The sequence below is a fragment of the Balaenoptera acutorostrata genome, chromosome 16 (assembly GCF_949987535.1).
Source record: "Balaenoptera acutorostrata chromosome 16, mBalAcu1.1, whole genome shotgun sequence".
NCBI classification, from domain to species: Eukaryota; Metazoa; Chordata; class Mammalia; order Artiodactyla; family Balaenopteridae; genus Balaenoptera; species Balaenoptera acutorostrata.
This window is the reverse complement of record NC_080079.1, coordinates 20,437,790-20,461,560: the sequence shown is the minus strand read 5'-3', so window position 1 is coordinate 20,461,560 and position 23,771 is coordinate 20,437,790. Positions and strand designations below refer to the sequence as shown.

Genomic DNA, 23,771 nt, shown 5'->3' with positions numbered 1-23,771 from the left:
TACCTTACAGCTGTTTCCTCTTTTCCATGCCAGACAGACCAAAAACTGAGCAGTGCATGTCATTTCAGAGGGTTCCTAGAGAGTTGAGCCTATAAATAGGAACGCTGAACTTGAAAAAAGAACGGGGGTAGCTTTCAGAATCAAATCTAGACACTGTTCGTAAAAAGGCACATATTTCACTACCCCACTCCCTTCCCCAAAGAAATTTCCTGACTGAAGAGAAGGCCAAAGCTATTAAAACTTGAATCTGAGCCACTCTGACCTTAGCAGACAGAATGCTTTTAAAATCTCTCCAATAATTAATTAAATGGATGTCATAAAGCAGATAAGCCTGATTCCACAGTAATGAGCTATTTTATTGTCCCACATATGATTTTTACTTATGTATACAATCCTTTTCACAAGAGAGAACTGTCAAAGAGCAGAGAGGGCCTCTCGAGTTTTCTCTTACCTTCTCATAGGCCGTAGGGGTTCCAAAATGCATGGTACGAGTCACATCTGTGGTTCCATCCCTTTCCAAAAGGAAGGACAAATTAGTTTTCACTCAGAATAAGCTTTTGCTCAAATGTGAGACAGATAAGGATGTGGAGAAATTAGAACCCTCATGCACTGCTGGTGGACATATAAAATAGTAGAGCCACTTTGGTAAACAGTTTGCAGTTCCTTAAAAGGTTAAACATGGAGTTCCCCTAGGACCCAGCAATTCCACTCCTAGGTAAACCCCCAAGAGAACTGAAAACATATGTCCACACAAAAACTTGTACACGATTGTTCACAGCAGCATTACTCATAACACCCAAAACGGAGAAACAACCTAAATGTCCATCAACTGATGAGTAAACAAAATGTAGTATACACATACAATGAAATATTATTCAGCAGTAAAAAGGAATGAAATACTGATACACACTCTAACCTGGATGAACCTTGAAGACATTACGCTAAGTGATGGAAGTCAGCCACTGAGGCCATATAATTCCATTTATATGAAATGTCCAGAATAGGCAAATCCATACAGACAGAAAGTACACTAGTGGTTCCCTGGGTAGGGGAAAGTGGGAGGTGACTGCTAACAGGAATGGTGCTTCTTTTTTGAGGTGATGAAAATATTCTAAAATTGATTGTGGTGACAGTTGTACAACTCCGTGAATAAACTAAAAACCATTAATTGTACACTTCAAATGAGTAAGCTGAATTATATTTCAATGAAATTGTTAAAAGAAAATAAAATGAGACAAAGTGTGAATGCAAGGATGGCCCAGTGTAGTGGGAGTGAACTCAGTCAGGCCCTGACAGACACACTCTTGGTCTACAGTGTGAGGACTGTTTCACGGAAGACACCATCCCTGGGGTTATGAATGAAAGGGAGGTGGAAAAAGTAAATAGGAACCTGTTTCTAGCAAAAGAAGGTCAAACTCTAATTCCTCCTGTCAGGATAGCAAGCGGTTTACTGGACCCTAAAAATACCCAAATGCATCTTTTAGAACACCCTAATCCACCCCTTGACATAGAGTAACTTCTAGAATCCTGCTAAAATTTAGAAGTGAACCAAAGTTACACCATTACCCAAGAAATCCAAATACCCTTAGCTCTAGGCTCTTATTAACTCCAACCCAAGGCTAGGTTGTGGCTTCCATCTCCACCAGCCAAAGTCCCAACTTCAGTGGAGAAAGGAGCAGTAAAAGGCCTTGCTCGTGCTCTCTCAATGCAGACAACACCTATTCCTGCTCCTCCTCGTGGGTTCCACATCAAGACCCAACCAAGTCTTGGTTTCTCTGAGAAACTATTCTAGATAATGACTGCGAAAGCAGCAAGGCATGAAGAAGGAAATTCAGAAATTCAGGGACAACCCTCGTTTCCCATTCATTCATTCAAAATTAAGCCCTCGGGCTTCCCTGGTGGTGCAGTGGTTGAGAATCTGCCTGCCAATGCAGGGGACATGGGTTCGAGCCCTGGTCCAGGAAGATCCCACATGCCGCGGAGCAACTAGCCCGTGAGCCACAATTACTGAGCCTGCGCCTCTGGAGCCTGTGCTCCGCGACAAGAGAGGCCGCGATAGTGAGAGGCCCACGCACCGCGATGAAGAGTGGCCCCCGCTTGCCACAACTGGAGAAAGCCCTCGCACAGAAACGAAGACCCAACACAGCCATAAATATATAAATTTTTAAAAATAAATAAATGAATGAATAAATGAATGAATGAATGAATGAATAAATAAATGAAAAAAGATTTTAAAAAAATTAAGCCCTCACTTCACAAGGCCCTGGGGCCACTAAAAGTCTGGGGAGCTGCCAGGTGGTTTATGGGCTGGAGCAGAAGACTTCCCAATGGTTCTGAAAGCTTACTTTCAGTTATTTATTTAGTGTTTAACAGCTTCCAGCCAAGGACTAAACATTTCTATCAAACAGTCTTTTGTGGGAACAGGATCACAACTGGGCTGTTTCAACAAGGGGTGAAAAAAAGGACAAGACGTGGAAACAATTCCATCAGCGGCTGGCGCAGAACGAGATGACCAGCTGAGCACTCTCGGCTGGAGCCTGGCCTGTCCACCCACTCAACTGCCTTGACTCAGTGGAGTCAAGCTCTACGCAGCCCCGATTCACTTACTTGTATTGAGCACCCGAGTCAATGAGGTACACCTCATCCAGAGACAAGGTCCTATTCGTCTCAGGGACTGGCCTAAGAAAGTTAATTAAAAATTAATTATTCCACAAATGTAAATGCTTCCTGAATCTGGGAGGAGGGAATACAAGAGTTCTTTGTACTGTGCGAACAATTTATGTAAGCCTTAAATTATATCAAACTAAAGTTACCCAATAGGTTAATTATTTCAACTAATATTAACCTTCTACTATTCAAAGACCCAGTCAACCTGTCTCCCCAGCAGATAAAGAGGTTGGGAGAAGGAAATAACATATTTCTTTGTATCTTCCTCCATTTGTGACTGGAAGAAAACAAGTGTTCATCAGATAATTGTAAAAGCTACAAAAATAATAATCAATAGAAGCAATAAGACCAAGCTGGGAAGTGGGAAGAGAGCAGCTGCAGTCATTTGTCTTTTTTGGGGGGGCGGGGGGGGGGGCGGGGGGGTGGTCCAGGCCGCTGCCGCCTCAACCTCCACTTCCCTCCCTCAGTCCTAATCCCACCAGGTGCCTCCCCACTTGCTTCCTAGACCGCCAGACAGGCAGAAGGTCAATGTCTCAGTCTGGGAGAAAACCGAACGGGATTTTTGCTGGGGAAAAAATCTGATTTCTGATCTGATTTCTCCATGCCTTTTTCCAGACAATATGCTGCACTGGGAAAAGCTACAAGGGACGCGAGCATTCCAAGTCTCCACCCTGCAGCCAAGAGAGGTTCTCAGAGAGGCTCTCCTTCACTTCCAGGCAATAAGGGTGAAAGTGGGCACTCGAGCCCAATTGGGAGAAAAGACAACCAGACATGGGCCCAGTTTCAGCACCCTCTCTGTCAACAGGCTTCCAACAGCCACAATGAAGAGGCACCAAAGGAGAAGCAAAATTCTCCCCCCTTGGTCTGAAATTATTTATTGTGTTAATTATATGCAAAACTCTAGAGTAGTATCCAGCCAGGAAATTCATCACCTGCATTAAATCTAAGACAAAACTGAAGTCCTTTTGCTATTTTAATGTTGGAACAGAGGCATTAATGTGAGAGAACTGTACAGTCACATATCTGTGACTGTCTCCCACACAACAGCTTCAAAATTTGTCCCAAGACTAAAAACTCTAAAGGCGATTAAAAAGGCGGGGGGCAAAAAAAAAAAAAAAAAAAAAAAAAGGCGGGGGGCAGGAATCTGTGCCCACGTACAGCACTGCAGCACAGTGAGACAGCCAAGTGTTCCTTCACTATGCACATCACAGGTGGGGAGCGAAGGACTCAAGATGCCCACACGAGGCAGAACCACATAAGCCAGGCGAAGCTGAGGCTGGAGCCCCATTTCCCACCACCTCTACAGGCAGGTCTAGCAGTCCTACATTCACCAGTGCCCCCTTTGTCTCACAGTGCAGGGATGCGTGGCTCTGTGGGCCCGTGGGCTCTTGTAGGTCATGTGGCACAAACCCCCATAGGCTGGGGAGGAGAGAGGTTACAGATTATCTCTTCAACCGCAGCAGGGCGCTCCAACAGCCTAGCGATAAGCTTTTTGGTATGGAGGTGATGGCGCTCATAGGATGTTTGGACTAGTGCATCAAGAGGGCTGCCACTGTCAGAAAAGAAAAACACTAAACACTCTAACTACTAAGATTCAGGGATTATGAATACAGATACTGCAGCCTCAAAGGAAGGAGGGACAACCCGTTTGACATCGCGAGAATGTCAATGCGAAACGTCTGTGCCTAAGAGTTGGCTCCCAACAGGCAGAGGCTTGGGGATTTAGAGCAAAGAAGAGAAAATAAGACCTCCAAGGTCTTATTTCCCACATAAGAACAATCTCAACAGACACACGGAGGTGGGCGCCAGGGCCTCTGGTAAAATAATGTCTCTCCCCTGCTCAGGCTCCTGCGCAGAAGCAGCAGCAAAGCCAGGCGGTGTGCTCCTCCGCATGCCTTACGCGTAGTGGATGATGGCGCCGTTGGGTCCCGTACTGGAAATTGTCGGGAAGCTCAGGTCCACAAAGTCAGCCTGCTGCCTGGAACAGAAAGACACACAAGAGCAGAGTGGTTTAAAGGTTTTTACTGTGCCAAGAATCAGGGCCCTCCCAGCTTCATTTAACTTACCAAGGAAACGAGCACAAGGTTCATGGGCCCCCAAAGTGATCCTTACCTGCGGAATTCCTCAGCTTTGTCGGCAGCGGAGATCTCCGTCACGCCACCCTTGGGCACCTATAAGGAAGTTGCTTATAAACCATCGGGGTGTGATAAATTCATCCGTCTCCTACATATTATAGGGGGTGCATTAAAAGCTTACTTTTTCCTCAATCCCCATGTCCCAACTGTCCAATCTATAGGACACAGCGTATGTCTCATCTTTACAAGGAGGGAATTTCCAAAGGCTCTTACCAAAGCCATCTAAAAGTAGAAGCGTTTCTATACATTTAATTTTTCACTCAACTATTTCCCTCAGTGTTATATCCTGAAACCTCCCAAAACTTAATACACCTAAATTTAAAAATTAAAAAGCATCCCCACCTAGGATATCATCCTAAGAAAGTGATCCTAAATAAATAAAAAAGATAAATGCAAAGATACTATTACAAGGTGTTTGGTAAGTGCAAAAAAAATTTTAAACAATCTAAACATTTGAAAATAGTAGGAATGGGTAAATAAATCAGTCTAGCTACTAAACACAGTCTCTATTTGAATCATTTTTTTAAAGACCTCAAAGCACATGGAAAATGCTCACACTATGATAAATAAATAAAATAAACAAAATACAAAATCGTAGCTGTACAGTGAGAGACATGTAAAAATGATTTATATTGGAAAAACAATGTACACAGATGAACAATTGCCAAAGAGGAAAAAACTGTTACACCAGTGGGAATCAGGGTGATATTTTCTTCTTCCAATTTAAGCTACTTTAAAAGAGTTGTTTATATAATATTTAAAGTGAATATGATATTGTTTAATAAGAGCACAAAGAAATCACCTTCCTGTCAACTACAAGGAGTGAAAAGGGCAAGAAACTAATGCCCAGGAGTCAATTTAATATAAAAAGTTTTATGGCTTAAAGTTCAAAATATACACAAAGATCTTTTTTCTCTTAACACAGTCAGCTTGCTTGTAATATCGTTGAGTCATTTTTTCTTATAATGAAACTCCACTTAGTTATAAGACAATTCCTTAACCAGAAAGTATCCATTCTGTTAAGGAATTTCTTTCTTCATCTTTGTTACTACTATTTATAATTAAAGAATTTTTAAATACACACCAAATTTCCACAAAGAACTATTAAAAGAGAGTACTAAAATTAGATCAAGATCTTAGACCTCGTGGTCAACCACAGTCACAGTTCGAATCACATGTAGATAATTTCTGAGTAATCTATATCCATGTGTTAAACAAAGACTAAGAACCAACCTCTTTCTCCAGCCAGTTAAAGAGTTCACAGAGGGCAACGGCATCTTTAATCTGTGCAAATAACAGAGACATTTTTTAAAGTTATTACTGAAAATCAGATGGGCAGATTCAAAGCCCAGCCCTAATGTGATACTGAGAAGGCTGCACTTATAGGGCTACAAACCATCAGCAATCAGGGCTTTACATGCAGGCATTTCCTGTGAACAAGTGTGCAGCAGTTTCCACTACGGGGGAAAGCGCTCCCCTGCTGTTGAGTAGCTCAGGCACAGTCAGGAAGCGGCCCACCTCAGAGCACACACGAGCACCCTCAGAGGGGTCATTCCTGTACTACCGGAGCAGGAAAGACAGGCCGCTGTCAGAAGCCGTCTCTGGGCCCCAAATCTTTCTAGGTCCACTGCTGGCCTTGAAACACACATCTAGGCCTCTTCAGAGGCCTCACCTTCATCATCACCATCACCTACACTATCATCGTCAATCTCCTTTTGTGTTTTATGTTATATTATGTAAAGATCTAGCCCATCCAGTATTTTATTTCATTCTCTCATTAACTCTGGAAAGCTCAGAGAAGTTCCCACCTTGTGCCAGGCTCAGGGCCACACAGCAGGTGAGGGAGCTGGGCCTCCTGACCACCACGCCTCCCCTCTTCTGCACAGGCTGCTTTACTCACGTGAGCTCTCCTCATGCCTTCTGATTCAGCAGAATTCTTCACAGCTTTGGCGATGCAGATGGGGGTGTAAGGCATACAGCAGCGATGATCCTGGGGCGAAAGGCAGTCATATGGGAAATCGAGTCTGGCTCCACTCACCCAAGACCAAGGCTATCACCTCTCCACCCAGCACAGCACACTTCAGACAAATCATTGGAAGAGCTCCCACTCAGGACCCACCCAGCTGTCCCCTGGGGCCCGAAGACCTGCCCTTTTTGGTTGGTGACTCTGAGCATGGCAAAAGGTGCTTGAGCTCATCCAAAAAGATAAAGTAAAAACATAAAACAAGTTATTTCTCGTCTATCCCCCACCCCATAGCTTTTTGAGACTGCTGGCTGCCAGCCATCAGAGAGATACTGCTTTTCAAACCTCCAAGGTCATGGTCAGAGTTCACTAACAGATCAAGGCATGACCGAAACAACCCCTTTCTGGCTGCACAAAGGAGGCTTTTTCCGACTGTCTAGGGACGCACATGACGGATGAGGGGGGAGGGGAGTCTCCTGCTCCTTCCTGCCTCCTGCTCAGGGATCAGCTACTATTAAAGGCCTGATCTTAAAGGGCCTTAAAGGGCCGGGGAAGAGCCTTCCCAATTTGAAAACAAGTTAGAATCCAGCCCTGTGTTACAGGGAGGGGGGAGGGATTTTGCACCACCTTGCACTTGCACTAGCACAGAGCTTCTCAAAGGGCTTTCTCTCTCTCCACTCTCCTTGCTCTCTCTGAGATACCTACCCGTCATGAGACAAAGGCAGGCATGATCCCCAAGGAGGTAAAGCTCTGAGTAACTACGTCATGCAGTGTGACAGTGACAGGGGTGCAATGGCAGGCCAGGTCTAGAGGGCCAGGCCTGGGCTCCTCCCAGGATGGCCCACTGCTTAGTGGAGGAGAGAGGCCCAGGGCAGGACAGTCAAAAAGGCTACAACTAAGGTGCCTTGAACTCCTGCGCCAGGCCTCAGTTAAAATGAGGGGGAAGGTGTCAGCTGCTTAGCACCACCCAGCAGGGGCTCAGTCAAAGGCAGGGCTATCAGTATCATTTGACCTTTGATAAATCCCCAACTCCCAAAGCCTCCCTGGGCCTCAGGTCTCCTTAACTATGAAATGTGGTGGGAGAGGTGGGTGTAGAGTAGTGTCTCCCAAACTTGAGATACTCTCATACCACCTGCACAGGTCTTACCCTAGCTGCTACCCCCTGGACCCTTATTTACTAAGACTTTTCTTTAGACTATCTTTGAATCAACATAGGTTACTGAACTCAACTCTCTCTTAAGAAACAATTTTTATAATATACGGTCTCATATGCTAATCATATTTTTTTATAGTACACACTAAAACACTTTTTTTATAGTTGATATACAGTATTATATAAGTGTGAGGTATACAACATAGTGATTCATAATTTTTAAAGGTTAAATTCCATTCAAAGTTATTATAAAATACTGGCTATATTCCCTGTGCTATATAATATATCCTTGTAGCTTATTTATGTTATGCATAGTAGTTTGTACCTCTTAATCCCATATCCCTATCTTGACCCTCCCCCCTTCCCTCTCCCTACTGATAACCACTAGTTCATTCTCTGTAACTGTTAAAATGCTTTTTAAAACAGATACATTTAAATAAACCTAAGTATGAATGTGTACCACCTAAAATCATCTCTCATGTCATGTTTTGGAAAACACAGAACTCAATGGGTTCTAAAAGCCTCACACTCCAGCCCAAAGGGCTCATCCAGGGAGACGACACCTCTGACCCAACAACCAGTCCTGGAAATCTGCCTGAACAACCTCTGCTTCAAAGACAAGCCGCAGGATGCCAGGACTGGAAAGGGCCTGGCAGCTGGAGTGGCACGTTTAGATGGGTCTCTGGGGCTACCAACCTTGGGGATGGCCTCGCTCACGGCATAGCTGGCCTTGTCGCTGACCCACACCTTCTCCCTCGGGGAGAGGCTGGCGCACAGGGTCTTGAGCTCGCTCAGGATGGACTTGTAGGGAAGCACCTGGATTCTGTACTCAGCTTCCAGGCCCAAGTCAAGCAGCAGGTGCTCCTTCACACTGGGGACATCTGTGCGGTCGCCATCAATGAAGAGCCTGCAGAGGGGCCAGAGGTGAGGTGACAGAAAAGGCGGGCACAGGAGTGAGAGGACGAGAACACAGACCCACACACAAGCGACAGGCTCTACCTCCTGGCATCCAAACCAAGCAGTTTCTCTTTCCTCCATGCCTTTCCCAAATCCTGCTCCCCAAACTGCGTCCCCTGCCCTGTGTATGCTGTCACCTTCCACCCCATTCCCCAAGCCAGGACCTAGGCACTGTCCTCCTTGATGCTCCTCCTTCCCTCCTACATTGAGATCTTTGAACCTATAGCCTAAACACCCCTCAGACCTCTCCAGCTTTCACTGCAGCCTGGCCCAGTCGCTGCCCAGGTTCAGGCCACTACCGTCTCTCACTTGGATCCGTGCCACAGCCTCCTAACTGGTCTCCCTGCCTCCAGTCTTCCCTATCCACCCTATTTTTTGCAGCAATCATAATTCACCCCGTAATTTCACTCCAATCATAACATTCTTTATGATTTACAAGCCTGACCACGCAGTTCCGTGTGAAAAACTCATTCAGTAGCTCCGCAGCATCCTCAGGACAAGAGCCCAAGCTCCTGAACCTGGCTCACAAGGCCTTCCTTATGGGGGCCCTGCCCACCTGCCGGCTTCCCACTCCAGGTTCCAACCACACTGGACCACTCTGGGTCCTCCACGCACACTGTGCTCTCTCCTGCCCAGAGCCTCTGAAGACGCTGCTTCCCCTGCTTAGATCACCGTTCCTCTTCCTCCTTGCCCCCTACTCACCTAGCTAACCCCCACGTACCCTTAATCTCGGACTCAATATTACTTTCCCCAAGAGCCTCCTCTGACCAGGCCAGGCCCCTCCAGTGACACCCGTACCCACCCCAATGACAAGTTAGTGCCCACTATGTGCCGGAATGCCCTGAGGAAACCTCTCATCTCTGCAACTCTAACCCAGCACGCTGTCTGTCTCATTCACCCCAACACCTAACAGAGACCCTAGCACATAAGAGGCACTCAATAAATACGTTGTCTGAATGCAGAAAGCCATCCAAATAAGAAGAGCAATGGCAGGTTGGCCACAAGCAGCAGTTTAAAAGAGAAACTGACAAGGCACAGCTCAGGGGGTTTTTCTGTGTCACTTCTGACCTTCCAAATGACTGGGTCTATTTGCATCGTGGACCCAGGATTGTATAACAAGAGCCCATATTCCCCTTGGCATTGGCTGCTGGGAAATCTGGAATCAAATGTATGGCCTGAACAAGACTTTGCAGCAGGAATTTTGTGAACTAACCTCACTCTCTCCAGTTTTGTTCTGATGTCCTCGACCACCTATTTTTTTTTATCTCCTCGTACTACAGAGACTTTCAGAGATTTCAAATCATTTTCAGGATTAAAACAGAGGCAGGATATAAATAAATATCTACTGTTAAGGAAGACAAGAAGGGGAAGGAAGAGAGGCAGCAAAGGGAAAAGGCAGGAGAAAAGCAGCGTACTAGCGCACGTCAGGCCGAGACTGGCGGGCGCGGGCCAGAAGGGGGCGACTGGGGCTCCGAGGAGCTGTGGGGAAGGACTTTCAGGCGCGGGGCCAGCACTCACATGATGGTCTCTAGTCCTATGACTGCATAGGAGAAAAACACTGGATTGTGCTCCACATCTGATCCTCGGAGATTGAACAGCCCTGAAAAGAAAAAAGGTCCTGTCACCTGCCTGAGGGAGAGTTTAAGGGGCAGCCTGTAGAGCAAGGGAAGAGCTTCCACTCGCTAGGGAAGCACTGGGCGGCATCTCTCCGAGAAGCTGGGAGCCTCACTTCCTGGTCCCACCTCTGAGCTGCAGTTGCTCATATCCGCCAAATGATGGCACCAGAACGGTTTCTTATGCTACCGCATCACCGTCCCGAGAAGGGGATGGAAGAGTTATTAGTCAGAAAACCCAACTAATGCCCTCCAGACAAGAGTTGAAATGGTCCACCCGGCGGTGACCTGCCAGGCCTAGCAGGCCTGACGTACCACAGAAAAGCGCTCTGGCACTCGCAAATACAGGGGAGGGGAGCCAGGCACTCGCTCCCTTCCGAGGGGAGCGACCTAGAGTAGAAAAACTGAGACCCACCCACGAGGGAGGCCAGATGAGGCCCCCTGTGTGAGGGTCAAGAGCCCCAGGAAGGCGGGGCTTCCCGGCAGAGGAACAAAAGCAGTGAGTCAGCAGGGCTCCGGCCCACGAATGAAACCCGAGCCTGCGGCCCACCCGGAACCACGGCTGGGTGGAGGACCTGCCTTGGCCAGTGTCAGGGGGTCTAGTGAGGTCACTGCGTGTTGGAGAAACTGGAGGGACCAGCAGAGAGCACAGCTCTGGTCCGAGGACTTCCAGCTGCCTCATGCTTGCTCCCCTGAGGATGAGAGTGCAGAGAAGACCCTGGCGTAAAAAGCACTGCCTCTATTTTAAAATCTGGCTTCGCAAAGTAAAGCAATGAGGCAACATGTTTTTCCTCAGACCAAACTAGCACTCTTTTTAAATGACAGCACCTGGGGCTGGCGAGGGTGTGGCGAGAGGGGTGTATTCATACACCCCTGTGCAACCTTCCCGGCAGGTACATGGCAAAATGGTCAAAAGCCCTGCCATGCACACACCCTCTAATCCATAACTCCACCTCTAAAGCCAACCAGAAGTTGGAAGAAAATTATCAGAAACTAAGACATGGATTGTGATGCACCAAGTACTCTGAGGTAACAAAATCACGAGAAAATTGGAAATTACTCAAAGGGCATACGTAGGGGAATGGTTAAGTAAATTATGATACAACCATATGATGAGATATTTAATATTCACTTAAAATTATGCTTATGTATGCTTAGAGTATCCCGATACATTGGAAAAAATCTAGCTACAAAATTATATATGTGCAGAATGTTAACTGTGATTCTCTGTGTGTAAGAAAATTATAGGTGATTTTTTTTTCTTCTTTCTACTTCCTCTGCACTTTCCAGGTTTTCTGCAATGGAAATGTGTGTCTTTTTAATAATAAAGGAGAGAAATTAACTTTATACGTTATTTCCTCTGATGTTAAAGTTATTTAGTTAATTAGGGATATAAATCACTGACACTCTTGACAAAGTTTGGAACTGGGGATTAGAGAGCTAGGACACTGTGCAGTAAACTTTCTTTCTCCAGTGAGAAAAATCAAAGGATAAGGCAGTGCCTTGTCTCAGGTACCCTGGGTCAAATCCAGTCAGAAAATAGCAGACAGAATAAGAAGATTCCTTCAGGTTCTAGAAGGCACTGAACAATTCCATGGGGATAGTTTAAGGTCTAAAGATTAAAAAACTGCTATTGTACCAAAAGGCTTGTTGAAGAACTTTCAGTTCCTGAGTTTTCTGAAGTAGAAATATTTGTAGAACATCCTCATTGTGAAGAACTTGGGGATATACATGAAAAGGATAAAGAAAAAAATACCTCCTATGATCTTTCTTCTATACCCATAGAGACACACGAATGTTGACAGGCACCAAAAGTTTGTTGGAAATGTCCCTCCTCAGAGATGTCACAGTCCTGAGTAGACTGGCCAGAGGGGGACATCATCACAGATTTAACATCAGCCCCTGGCTGTAATACAGCTCCAGACCAAGCTACATTCCCCTCCCCGACTCCCTATAATTACTTCTCCATCCTACTTGGCATATCATATACCCAACTGGTGACACTCTTTTGCTTATTCCCTGGCCACTCAGAAAGCTGAATTGCATGAACACACAGATTCCCAGAGAACCAATGCAGAGACTGGGTAACACACCCCAACAGCGAAACCAGAGCACTCACATGCAATCTCATCCAGGGCAGTGACCACAAACCACACGACGTTCCTCTCGGCCATTTTCAACCGAAGATCTACAACCTTGTCTTTCCAGGAGATGCCTGCAAGAAACAAACGTACTTGCGACTCCAGCCCTGGTCTGGTCCCAGGGACCTGCGGAAGCCAAGTGAAAGAACCCATTCCAAACATTTTTAACCAGCACCATATCCCAGGGAGCATGTTATCTGAGCAGACAGAAGGCCCAGATTCAAGCCCCATACATGAGAAGTGACTCTAGGCTAGTTGACTGTCAAGAGCCCTGACTGCCTCAAAGAAAAAGTAATTCATTTGTTCATCCAACAAATGTCTATGAAGCATCTACACTTCCCAGGCATAGATATCTGCAGGTACCATGCTGGTCACTGTGGTTACAGCTCTGAGCTACATGCAGTCCTTGCACTCATGGGGCTTATAATCTAGAGGGGAAGACAGACAATTAAACCAGCAATTAGTGGGACTTCCCTGGTGGCACAGTGGTTAAGAATCCACCTGCCAATGCAGGGGACATGGGTTCGATCCCTGGTCTGGGAAGATGCCACGTGCCTTGGAGCAACTAAGCCCGCGAGCCACAACTACTGAGCCCGTGAGCCACAACTAATGAAGCCCGCACACCTAGAGCCCGTGCTCCACAACAAGAGAAGCCACCGCAATGAGAAGCCTGCGCACCGCAATGAAGAGTAGCCCCCGCTCTCCGCAACTAGAGAAAGCCTGCGCATGGCAACGAAGACCCAACACAGCCAAAAATAAAATTAATTAATTAAAAAAAAGAAACCCAAAAAACCAGCAATTAGTTACACTTCTGTACAGGGAGCTTTGAGAACACACTACCCAGCAGAGAGAACTCACCGAGTCTTAGAGGTCAGGGGAACCACTTTACATTCCTGGAGATACGAGACTTGCCTTTCAGTGCTAAGACCGAGGAATTCTCTACAGTCTGACTCAGTGTGACAACCACTTCCAAATCACACTTGCGCTGTCAGGCACAGCCACGGCCTCCCTGCTCTCCCCAGGATGAAACTGGGGTCCTAGAGGAGCTCACCCCATCAGCACCACCACCACCACCACCCAGCCTGAAACAGCACATGTAACGCAGGGCGCAGCCACCTGTGAACACAGCAGGCATCTGTCTTATTCGCCCAGCACCTAGCAGTGTCCTGCACACAGCAGGCACTCATGTGTCTGCTGAACAGAAGTTTTACCAGCCACACCTGCTCTCCCCCCTTCTATAAGCAATAGGTCAGAGCCTCTGCTTCAGTTGAACAAAACTCAGAACACGCTGATGGAAAATGTTTAGCTGACCCTGGGCCGCTCACTGGACCCATCCCCCTAATCTGTAATACCCTCAGATGAGGGTGTCACAAGGAAAGCAAGCTGGGGGCTGTCCCCACAACTAAACGCTGCTGTGAAGACCAGCTCGGGAATGCTGTTTCAAACTTGACTGAGAGTCTGGGCTGTAACGCTTTCTTCCCAGGACCCCTCTGGGCAATGTGCCTACATTCCAGACATCCCCCATCCACCTCTCCTCTGCCGTTTCTACAGCAAGGCTCCCTCCCCGGCAGCCCCACCTCCCAGGCCCTTCCCTCTGCACTCCTCACTCTCCCATAAACCGCACTTTCATCGCCCACAGAATGTTCACAGAGCTTGCCCCTCACTCACCACTGTCACACAAGCCAAAGAAACCCACCCACACCCGAAAGTTACCAAAGCAGAGGACGGACAGAAGGAGGGGGCCTGGGAAGGTAAACCTACAAATGCTGACAGAAGAAAAGGAAATGGAATCTAGAAACCTCTAGGCTCACTACAGTCCAATAAAAATTAATTTAAAAAACAAAACAAAAGACAATCTGCTAAGGCTGGGGTGTGTATACAACCCAATCAGCTGTTGACACTGATTGTGGATTAATAAATATGTGAGAAGGAAAAAAAATTTAAATAAAGAAATAAAACTCTCAAGGTGACTAAATCAAAAAAAGAAAAGAAACCTCTAGTCTGTTTCCAATATTAGACACGTTAGAGGGGCAGTTAGCAACTGAATGGTAAAAAAGCCATCTCAGCAGCACCCACAGGTCTGCCCAGAAGAGCTTTGCAAGAATAAACTATGCCAAAGTAGGTGGCAAGTAGGTGGCAACTGTGGAAACAAACTGAACTCCTGCTGCATCAAATGCCCCATGTGCCAGGGCGGGGCAAAATCCTCCAATCAGCTCAAGCTCGACCTGGATTCAGAGGACTTTCGTTTAGGTGAAGGGGCCAATGGTCGGGGGCCTTCTGGGCACAGCCGTGGTTCTGACCTGTGTAATCCAGGCCCAGTGTGATGAGGGGCTTGCAGGGACGCTCAGGACGGTCTGTCCAGATCTTGTCCACAAGGTTCTCCTTGACAGGAATGAGGTGATGGCCAGCGCTTCTCAGAACCTTGGCCATCTTCTTCCAGTAATCTGAGGAGAAACACACGTGGTCTAGCTATGAACTGAACACCCTTTACAGGCAGCAGGGCTTTGAGAGCCTGGCACCTTCTGAAAGGCTATCCCGTGGCCCTGTGCTAACTCTTCTCCTCACCTTGACCTTTGTTGTGACATCAAATCATGCTGAGCCCCCAAATGTTCCACAACCCACAAGCAAACAGGGAGGATGGAGAGGCCTCTACAACTCACTTCCTCACCCAAGATGAAAGGGCCTATGCTTACTCACCTGTAGGAATGATCAATGGGTCCACACCAACCCTGGATCCTTCAGGAAGTACACTCACCAGCCAGTCTTCCTGAGTTGGTGTGTCCTTCAGACCTACAGAGGGAAGAACAGATGAGAAGCAATTCCCAGGGGACCCGAGCTCATTGTCCTATCCAGAAGAAGGCAATTCACCAACATCATGATAGCAGGGTCTTTATTAAGCACCTTCTTCAAAGAGAATTGACGGCACTTGGAAAATCTGAACTTAATCCTGGAAGGCTATGAAAAGTGTAAGATGCTATAAAAGGAAAACATAAAGTAAGATGGTATATAAGGAATGGGTGAGACAGAAGAAAAAAAGAAACAGGATTTTCATTAGACCCCTGGTAAAAGGCATCCCAGGAATCGCTGCAATACAGGTACATGGTGTCATCGTGAAGATCATCTTGTATCAGCCTTCGGTCACTTTACCACTACTGATGATGAGAGGGTGGGTGGTGATATGGTGAAGGCTGGAGCTGGGAGCCTCCCTTACATCACACACCAGGTAAAGGGAACACACACCACAGTGCCCTCCCCTTATCTGGAGGGCAGCATTGCAGAGTGAAGGCCCCCACCAGACAACCAGGGCTGACTGGCAGCAGAGAAATGTATCCAAAGACTGTAAGAGGGACACACAGGAACCCAACATCGTGTCTTTAACTGGCTCCCTGGGCTTCCTAACTACCAAGAGCAAACAGTCATAGGACACCAAATAAGCTTCAAAAAAGGAACTAAAGTTACTTTTATATCCCCGTTTTTCTTTAATTCGACCCAGTATCTTGTATGTTTCGGATGTATACTTTTTTCATCAAATTTTTGCTAAACAATTAACATTTCGGTAAAATATTAAGAGCAAAAGTTCACATATTCTGAAATAGTACTGTTCTACTATTCTTCCTAGCGAGTACTGATAACCACATAACCACAGAAGGGAAGTTCAAAGGTTTGTAAAGAAATGAGCTCATGGGACTTCCCTGGTGGTCCAGTGGTTAAGAATCAGCCTTCCAATGCAGGGGACGTGGGTTCAATCCCTGGTCGGGGAACTAAGATCCCACGTGCCTCAACCACCTCGATGCCAACTAAGCCCAGGCGTCACAACCACCAAGCCCGCACGCCTCAACTAGAGAGCCTGTGTGCCGCAAACTAGAGCCCACGCGCTTTGGAGCCCGAGCACCACAACTAGAGAAGCCCGCACGCCGCAACGAAGAGCCCGCATGCTGCAACTAAGACCCAATGCAGCCAAAAAAAGCAAACAAATAAATAAATATTTTTTTTTAAAAAAAAAGAAATGAGCTCATGAATCTGTTCTAAAAAACTGCCTAGAAGCTGGCACTGAGTTGTTATTTTGCTATTTGATTCTTTCCTATTTTTTTCAAACCGCTGAACAAGCCACTTACTAACCAAGTTTCTTTAATGCCCCTAGTATAACTTTCACAGGATGAAGTCATATCATCTCCTAGCAGACAGATGTTTGGCAAAAACCCCAGGGATGAACCACTCCCCAGCTACACCCACCAGAATCTCCCTACACAGGAGAGACAGTGAGGAGGTGGGCTTAGGGCAGAAACTAGAGAAGGGCTTGGAAGGGAGAAGGACTCATCCGCTGGGGCTGTTCTAGAGGACAGGCAGACAGTATTCGCTCCTCTGACACTCTGAACCCCAAAGCGCTGACTTATCTAACAGCTGGAGTTTAGGCCCCAAAGAGAGATGCCCACACCCCAGAGGCACACTGAATGATCCACTGGGGTACAAGCAGAAAGTATTAGGACTTCCATTTGTAATTTTTCTTAAAAAATAAGATATTAATCTTTGCTTGTATTTGAAATACAGATGGACTGGGCACATATACCGTCAACAGAGGCATGTAATCAAGAAGTGTAGAGGTCTAGTGGCCTATCCATTTATAATAGCCCTACAGCCCCAAGTGCCTCTGTGTGTGTGTGTGACAGAGAGAGAGAGAAGAGGGAGAACAACTGGGGCAACAACCACCTGTAGCTTTGATGTTTCTATATTTTTAAAAAGACTTTTGAGAAACGGAAATTTAAAATAAATCCACTGCCAGGATAAAAACGTTCCTAATTCCTCCCTCCCTAAGACAAACAACACATATATATGGAGAGTGTGTGAAACACACATACATACACACACACACACACACACACACACACACACACACACTACCTCAGTAGGCTAACTGCTTGGATCTTGGAGTCAACTCAACTCAACTCAGTGTCAACAGCCCTCTGTTCCCTGAACCATGAGTCTGGTAACAACCTGATTTCCTCATTACTTCCAATTACAAACAAGAAATATCAGGGGGCTTCCCTGGTGGCGCAGTGGTTGAGAATCTGCCTGCTAATGCAGGGGACACGGGTTCGAGCCCTGGTCTGGGAAGATCCCACATGCCGCGGAGCAGCTGGGCCCGTGAGCCACAATTGCTGAGCCTGCGCGTCTGGAGCCTGTGCCCCGCGACGGGAGGGGCCGCGATAGAGAAAGGCCCGCGCACCGCGATGAAGAGCGGTCCCCGCACCGCGATGAAGAGTGGCCCCCGCTTGCCGCAACTGGAGAAAGCCCTCGCACAAACCGAAGACCCAACACAGCCAAAAATAAATAAATAAATAAATAAATAAATAAGAAAATCCTTTAAAAAAAAAAAAGAAATATCAGGGATTTGGCCTCATCTTCTCTTCCTCACTCAGCCCTGGTAGCCCCTTTTCCCTCCTTCTATTGTCCAAGTTCAAAATTCAGCAGGCAGAGACCTTTGTACAACGACTAAAATCATGTTTCAAAAGACTATTAGAGTGACAAGGAAAACTACAGCACAAAATTAAATGAAAAAACAAGAGTACACACACACACACACACACACACACACACACAATCATTATCCAATAAACACTGAGCTCTATGCTTCCCATATACTATTTCTTTAATCCTCACCATTTTATGTGGTACTTACTATTACTATTCCACCTTACATATGAGGAAACTGAAGCACTGAAGGTGAAGCAACTTGCCCAAGAAAGTTCCAGACCCATGCTCTTGCACTATGGCTGAGCTGCCAGAAGCAAGTCAGGATCCTCAGAGGGAGAGCTTCCTAGCTTCAGTTGCCAGTGGCCCCTTACCTTTATCTCACTCTGAATCACGAGGCAGCAAAGAGCAGTGGAAAGGCCCCAGTGCATGAATCAAATGCACAGCAAGCTATGTGAGCTGCAGCAAAGCAACTGTCCTCTCTGGCCCTCAGTTTCTCCTCACTGAAATGAGTATCTTGAACCAGGATCTTCCAAAATTGAACGTGTAATGGTATGTGTATATCAGCATGTCATTTTCTTGGTTTTCCTTGTGCCATGAACTGGACTGTGTCCCCTCAAACTTCATACATTGAAGCCCTCCCCCAAATGTAACTATACTTGGAGACAGGGGGTTTAGGAGGTAATTAAGGTTAAATGCAGTCATAAGGTAGAATTCTAATCCAGGAGGACTGGTGGCCTTCTGAGCGGGGGAACAGAGAGAGAGAGCCATGGAAGGATACAGCGAGAAGGAGGCTGTCTGCACGCCAGGAAGAGAGCTCTCACCAGAACCTGACCACAACAGCACCCTGATTTCAGACCTCCAGCCACCAGAAATGAAAAAGTAAATTTCTGTTGTTTAAGCCACCCAGTCCATGGTATTTTGTTTTGGTAGCCTGAGCAGACTAAGACACCTTGGATTCTACAAGGGGTCCGTGGCCCCATAAAAGGGGTAAGATCCAGAAGCCCTGAGGAGCCCTAGGGTCCCCTGCCAGAGCTGCCAACTAAAGTTGAGAGAGCGGTGCCTCTACGCACCCATCTTCATGAGCGTCCAGTTGCTGTCCATCTGCTTGGCAGCCTGGAGGAAGTAGCGCCCATCAGTCCACATGGCCGCATGTTCTTCTGTGACGATGGCTGTGCCTACAGCAGGGGAGCAAAGAGATGAGAAAGGTTTCTGACCACCACCTAGAAGCTGCACAAAACGGCAGCAGGCAGGTGAGCACGGTGAGGGGCACCAGATCCCGTGTGGCCTCACCACCGCTCTGGTGGGGCCTCTGGTGGGGCAGCGGGGCCTTTAACTCCAAGAGAACCTCCAGGCAAGAGAAGATGATACCACTGAAAACCAGCTGTGGGCCAAGCTGTGAAAGAAACAGTCCTGAGTCAGCCTGGGTACTGGTCCCTGCACAGAAAGGACCCCACTTGTACAGCATGAGTCAAGGCCAGTAGAAAGAGGTCTGTGGACCTGCGGCCACAAGGGTCTCGTAATTAACAACAAGATAGTGGTGGATCTGCTCAGTGATCACAGCCATCTGCTCCAGCAGACACCCTAAAGGAGGTGTTTCACCTTTCCCAAGAGAGACCACCTGGATGCTGTCAGTGTTCACTGTGATGCAGCAGTTGGTCACCAGCCGGGAGTTTATGCCTCCCACCTCTACCTGCCCTCAGTTCCCACAGGCCCAGCAGAACTCAGGGCTTTCAGCAGAGGTGTCAGCCAAAACCAATCCTAAAGTGCCTTTTACATCAACAGAAGCAGTGCGCTAACTGCGAGGAGAGGGGCTCGCACCAAGTCTAGCAGCTTGAAGGATGGGAGTCTGAAGGGGGGAACCCATCCTAAAACTCAAGGGCACAACAGTTTTGGGAAAGTTAGGGCAGGGCAACAATGTAGCTCGACATTCATCTTTGTTATTTAAGCTGAAACTGAAAACAGAGAAACCAAAAGTCAAGCACTTAGACAATTACACAGGACCAATAGGCTAAGGAGGGGGTTTTAAGGATGCTATTAGTGTCCCACTTCTTATTTGGAGTGCTAGTTACACAGGGGTATTCAGGTTAATTGATACACTTTTCTGTATGTATGTTACAGTTAGTAAAAAGTTCAAAAATATTTTTTAAGTAACATTTTTTAAGACTTGAAAAGCAAAGGCATAAAGAGACACTAAAATGTAAGCTTAGGAGCTGGGGGTGCCGGGACCACATCCCCTCTGCAGAGGCTCAATGGGGACGTCTGGTTTGCATTTTCTTTTTGGTTCTATATCACAGGCTGAAACTGGGTCTAGTTATTTTTTGAGAGGCAAACAAAAGTACCAAAAGAACAAAGAGAGAATTTAGAAACTCACCTGCAGAGCCATCAAATCCAGAGACAAAGGCCCGCCGACAGTCACACGGAGCAATGTACTCACTCTGGAAAACAAAAAGGACAAGGAATTGGACCTTGATCAGTCACATGCTGACTCCTGCTTAGCCCAGCAGGACTGCAAAGGCTGGCAAAAGCTGGGCACCTGCCTTCAAGGAACTGCCAATCTAGCTGAAAAGGCAAGCTGAACATTTTTTTTTTTAATTAGTGCACACTACAGAAGACCCTAATTAATTAAGGGCTAAAGGGCTGTTCCCTTTAACCTCAATTTTTTCATCGGGAGAACAAAGCAAGTCAAGAGAAACAGATCAAAACTGCTCTTTCCTCACTGAGATCTTACTCAAAAAACAAACCAATAGCCTTCTCCCTTCTTTGCCACTGACATTTAGGCATCTGTTATTTTTCTCAAAAGCCCGAATTTCTGTTTTATGTGCCAATAATTCTCTAACTTAAGTCTCTTTAGATATCAGCTTATTTCTGAACTTCCTGTTTGTGTCCCCCATCCAAGGCAGTGTCACCAATCTCTCCCACGCAGACCCTGTCCCTTCCTGTTAGGGAACGAAGGGAAATGCTTCCTCTAACCCAGGAGGCTTCAGCAAAATAAAACATCATGTTCAAATCCAGGTCCTTCCCAGCCGATAATCCCTTGCCTCTGAATGGAATGGGATTAGGGCTAAGAAAGTAAGAGTTTCCCATTCCTGGGGAAAGGGTACGAGGCCACATTGTGTAACTTCTGGTAATAGCCAGTGAGGCACAGAGAGTCAAGTAACTTGTCCAAAGTCACACAGCTAATAAGTAGCAGAGGCAGGATTTGAACCTGGGTGGTTTCAGAGCCTCAACTCTGAAGCCCTATGCCATGCTGCCCCCATAAAACACATCGTCTCCCAACCTCAAAATAACTCTCCAGGATAATACCAATAGCAAATGAGAAAACTGAGGTTCAAACACAGAATCTTTAAGTAACTAACACATCAATAGCAGGGCCAGGATCTGATCTACTTGAGACCAGAACCACTGCTCCTTCTGTTAGCAGGTTTTTCCTGAGCTAAAGGACTTGGCAGGGTTAAGAATGCTTAGGATAGAGAAGGGGGCTGCTGGCTGGACCCCAAGGCATTTTGGGACAGTCAACATGATGTAGGGGAAAACGGCTCCCAGGTTCTAGTCCTGCCGCGTGGATGAGAGCTGCCCCTTTCACCAAGGCAGCCACAATCGCAGCCTCAGACCAGTCACAAGACCGTGACCCACAGAGGTGCTGGAAGGGTCAGCAGAATCATGATGGCAGGATGAAGGAGCTCTGAGAGCTCTGGGCCGCACCTGCCCTCTAGCAGGCCCAGCTACGTGGTCTGCAACGAGTCTCCTCTCCTCTCTCAGCCTCAGTTCCTCATTTCTACAACGGGTCATTTCAGATTGCTGAATGCAATGGCAAGCAAATGTTTGATCCCGAAAACACAAGGGAACATTGACCAGATAGCACTAAGGACATAAAAAGAAGTGGCCTCCAGCATCGTTTATGAACTGTAGCGCCCTCCTTTGTTTATTCACCAGGGATTAGTGAGTGCAAGACTGAAAAAGGAAAGGCCAACATGGGGGAGTCTCTTCCTGCCCTTCTCCTAGTTCTCCTGTGAGAGGAGCAGTAAGTGAGTGTTCAGAACAACTCGCCAGAAATCCGGGGGTGCTGCGCACATGCACCAGAAGAGATGCTATTAATCTCTTCCTCCTGAGTGGTGAAAAAGCAGCTAAGAGGCTGGGGAAACTCAGTTAACAAAAAAAACCTTGCGCTAAAAATCAGAGTACACAACGGGGAAAATACAGAGGGGGCACTCTGGACCAACAAGGAGGTCCCCCTGGCTGGGTGCTCTCCCACCCGACGCACAGTGAGGAGGCGGGTGAGGGGCTCAGCCTGGCTGGGCTCTGGCACGCAGGGACACAGCTCTCTAGGAGTGCCCCACCCCTACCTGGGGAAGCCTGGGTGGAGGCTCACGGCCCCCCAGGGGTTACCTGGAGCTGCCTCTCAGCAAAGGCAGGAGAAGAGTTTCTCCAAAGGGAGATGGAATTAACAGCAGGTGGATGTGTTTGGTTTGGGATCGAGATGAGGGTGGAGCAAGAACGTCTAGACATGACCTAAGTGGCCAACATGCCAGAAAGACATCACTGACCAAAGCTGTCACCTCCACACCAACAGGCTAAGCAGAGGCCAGACAAGCACTGGGCCCGGGCCTCCCACTCTTCCCCCAGCCATGAAGCTGGCAAAGCCCGGGAACATTCTCCCTAGAGAACAGCAAAAGGCCTAAAATAAGCCAAAGCCTTAGCATACTAGGAAAAAGCCACAAAGAAACACAGCCGTTGACTTTTTTCTCCAAAACTGTCCATTTCTCTCCATCTCTAGTATGCCCCTGTCCAAGCCTCCCTCATCTCTACCTGGACCACTGTCCCTACAATCCACTCTTCACACACACTCAGAGTGAGCTTTTCAAAATGTGTATGTATCATGTTAGCATCCTGCTTAAAATCCTCCAGTGACTTCCCATCACACTTAGGATAAAATCCAAACCCCAGCCCAGTCCCCAAGGCATAGCTTGATCCGGCCCTGCTCTCCTCCCACAATCCTCCCACTCACGGTGCTCCAGCCACACCACCTGCTTTCTGCTCCTTGCGCTTGCCAATCTCATTCCTGCTTCAAGGCCTTTGCACATGCTTTTCCTTGTGCCTATAAAAGTCTCCCTCTGATCATGGCATGGCAGGCTCCTTCCCATCATTGTATTTCAGGTCAGATGTCACCTCCCCAGAGAGGCTTGCCTAGACTATCCAGCTACAGTAGCCACTCAGCCTCTTCTACCTCTCTGTATAGCGCATTTTTCTAGATGTTTCTCTTCTTAATGACTCTTTTACACTGTTATTGTCCTGCCCCACAGAATGTAAGTCCCATGAGACCAGGGTGTTTGTCTGTCTTGTTTGTCACTGTCCCTGTACAGGGCACAGGTGACATACACTAGGCCCACAACCAATACTTGCAGAATAAATGAACAAGCAGGAAGAGAGATGAACCTTTCTCCGTAGTTAAGACCTTAGCCACCTCTTTGAAGACAGAGAAAGGGCTACAAGCCAAGAAATGCAGGTGCCCTCTAGAAACCGGAAAAGACAAGGAAATGGATTCTCCCCAGAGCCTCCAGAAGTCACTTTAGCCCTGCTGACCACTGCAGACTCCAGCCCTCCAGAACTGTGAGATAATAAATTTGTTTTGTTGTAAGCCACAAAGTTTGTCACAGCAGCAACAGGAAACTA

At 47.1% G+C, this 23,771-nt stretch overlaps 1 protein-coding gene across 3 annotated transcripts in view; it reads right to left on the bottom strand.

The window, feature by feature from the left end:
• Nucleotides 1–23,771, bottom strand: part of XPNPEP1 (X-prolyl aminopeptidase 1) — a 52,851-nt gene that overhangs the window by 8,018 nt on the left and 21,062 nt on the right. For 2 of the 3 annotated variants that reach the window (XM_057531169.1, XM_057531171.1), the window contains 13 exons: nucleotides 20,473–20,536; nucleotides 19,172–19,276; nucleotides 15,327–15,419; nucleotides 14,930–15,073; nucleotides 12,608–12,703; nucleotides 10,394–10,475; nucleotides 8,615–8,825; nucleotides 6,703–6,792; nucleotides 6,036–6,086; nucleotides 4,780–4,838; nucleotides 4,568–4,645; nucleotides 2,608–2,679; nucleotides 452–512 (listed from right to left, as the gene is read on the bottom strand). In XM_057531169.1, the coding sequence (XP_057387152.1) occupies nucleotides 452–512; nucleotides 2,608–2,679; nucleotides 4,568–4,645; nucleotides 4,780–4,838; nucleotides 6,036–6,086; nucleotides 6,703–6,792; nucleotides 8,615–8,825; nucleotides 10,394–10,475; nucleotides 12,608–12,703; nucleotides 14,930–15,073; nucleotides 15,327–15,419; nucleotides 19,172–19,276; nucleotides 20,473–20,536 (1,206 nt within the window). The remainder of the gene's footprint in view (nucleotides 1–451; nucleotides 513–2,607; nucleotides 2,680–4,567; nucleotides 4,646–4,779; nucleotides 4,839–6,035; nucleotides 6,087–6,702; nucleotides 6,793–8,614; nucleotides 8,826–10,393; nucleotides 10,476–12,607; nucleotides 12,704–14,929; nucleotides 15,074–15,326; nucleotides 15,420–19,171; nucleotides 19,277–20,472; nucleotides 20,537–23,771) is intronic. The other variant, XM_057531170.1, reaches the window with a different exon arrangement.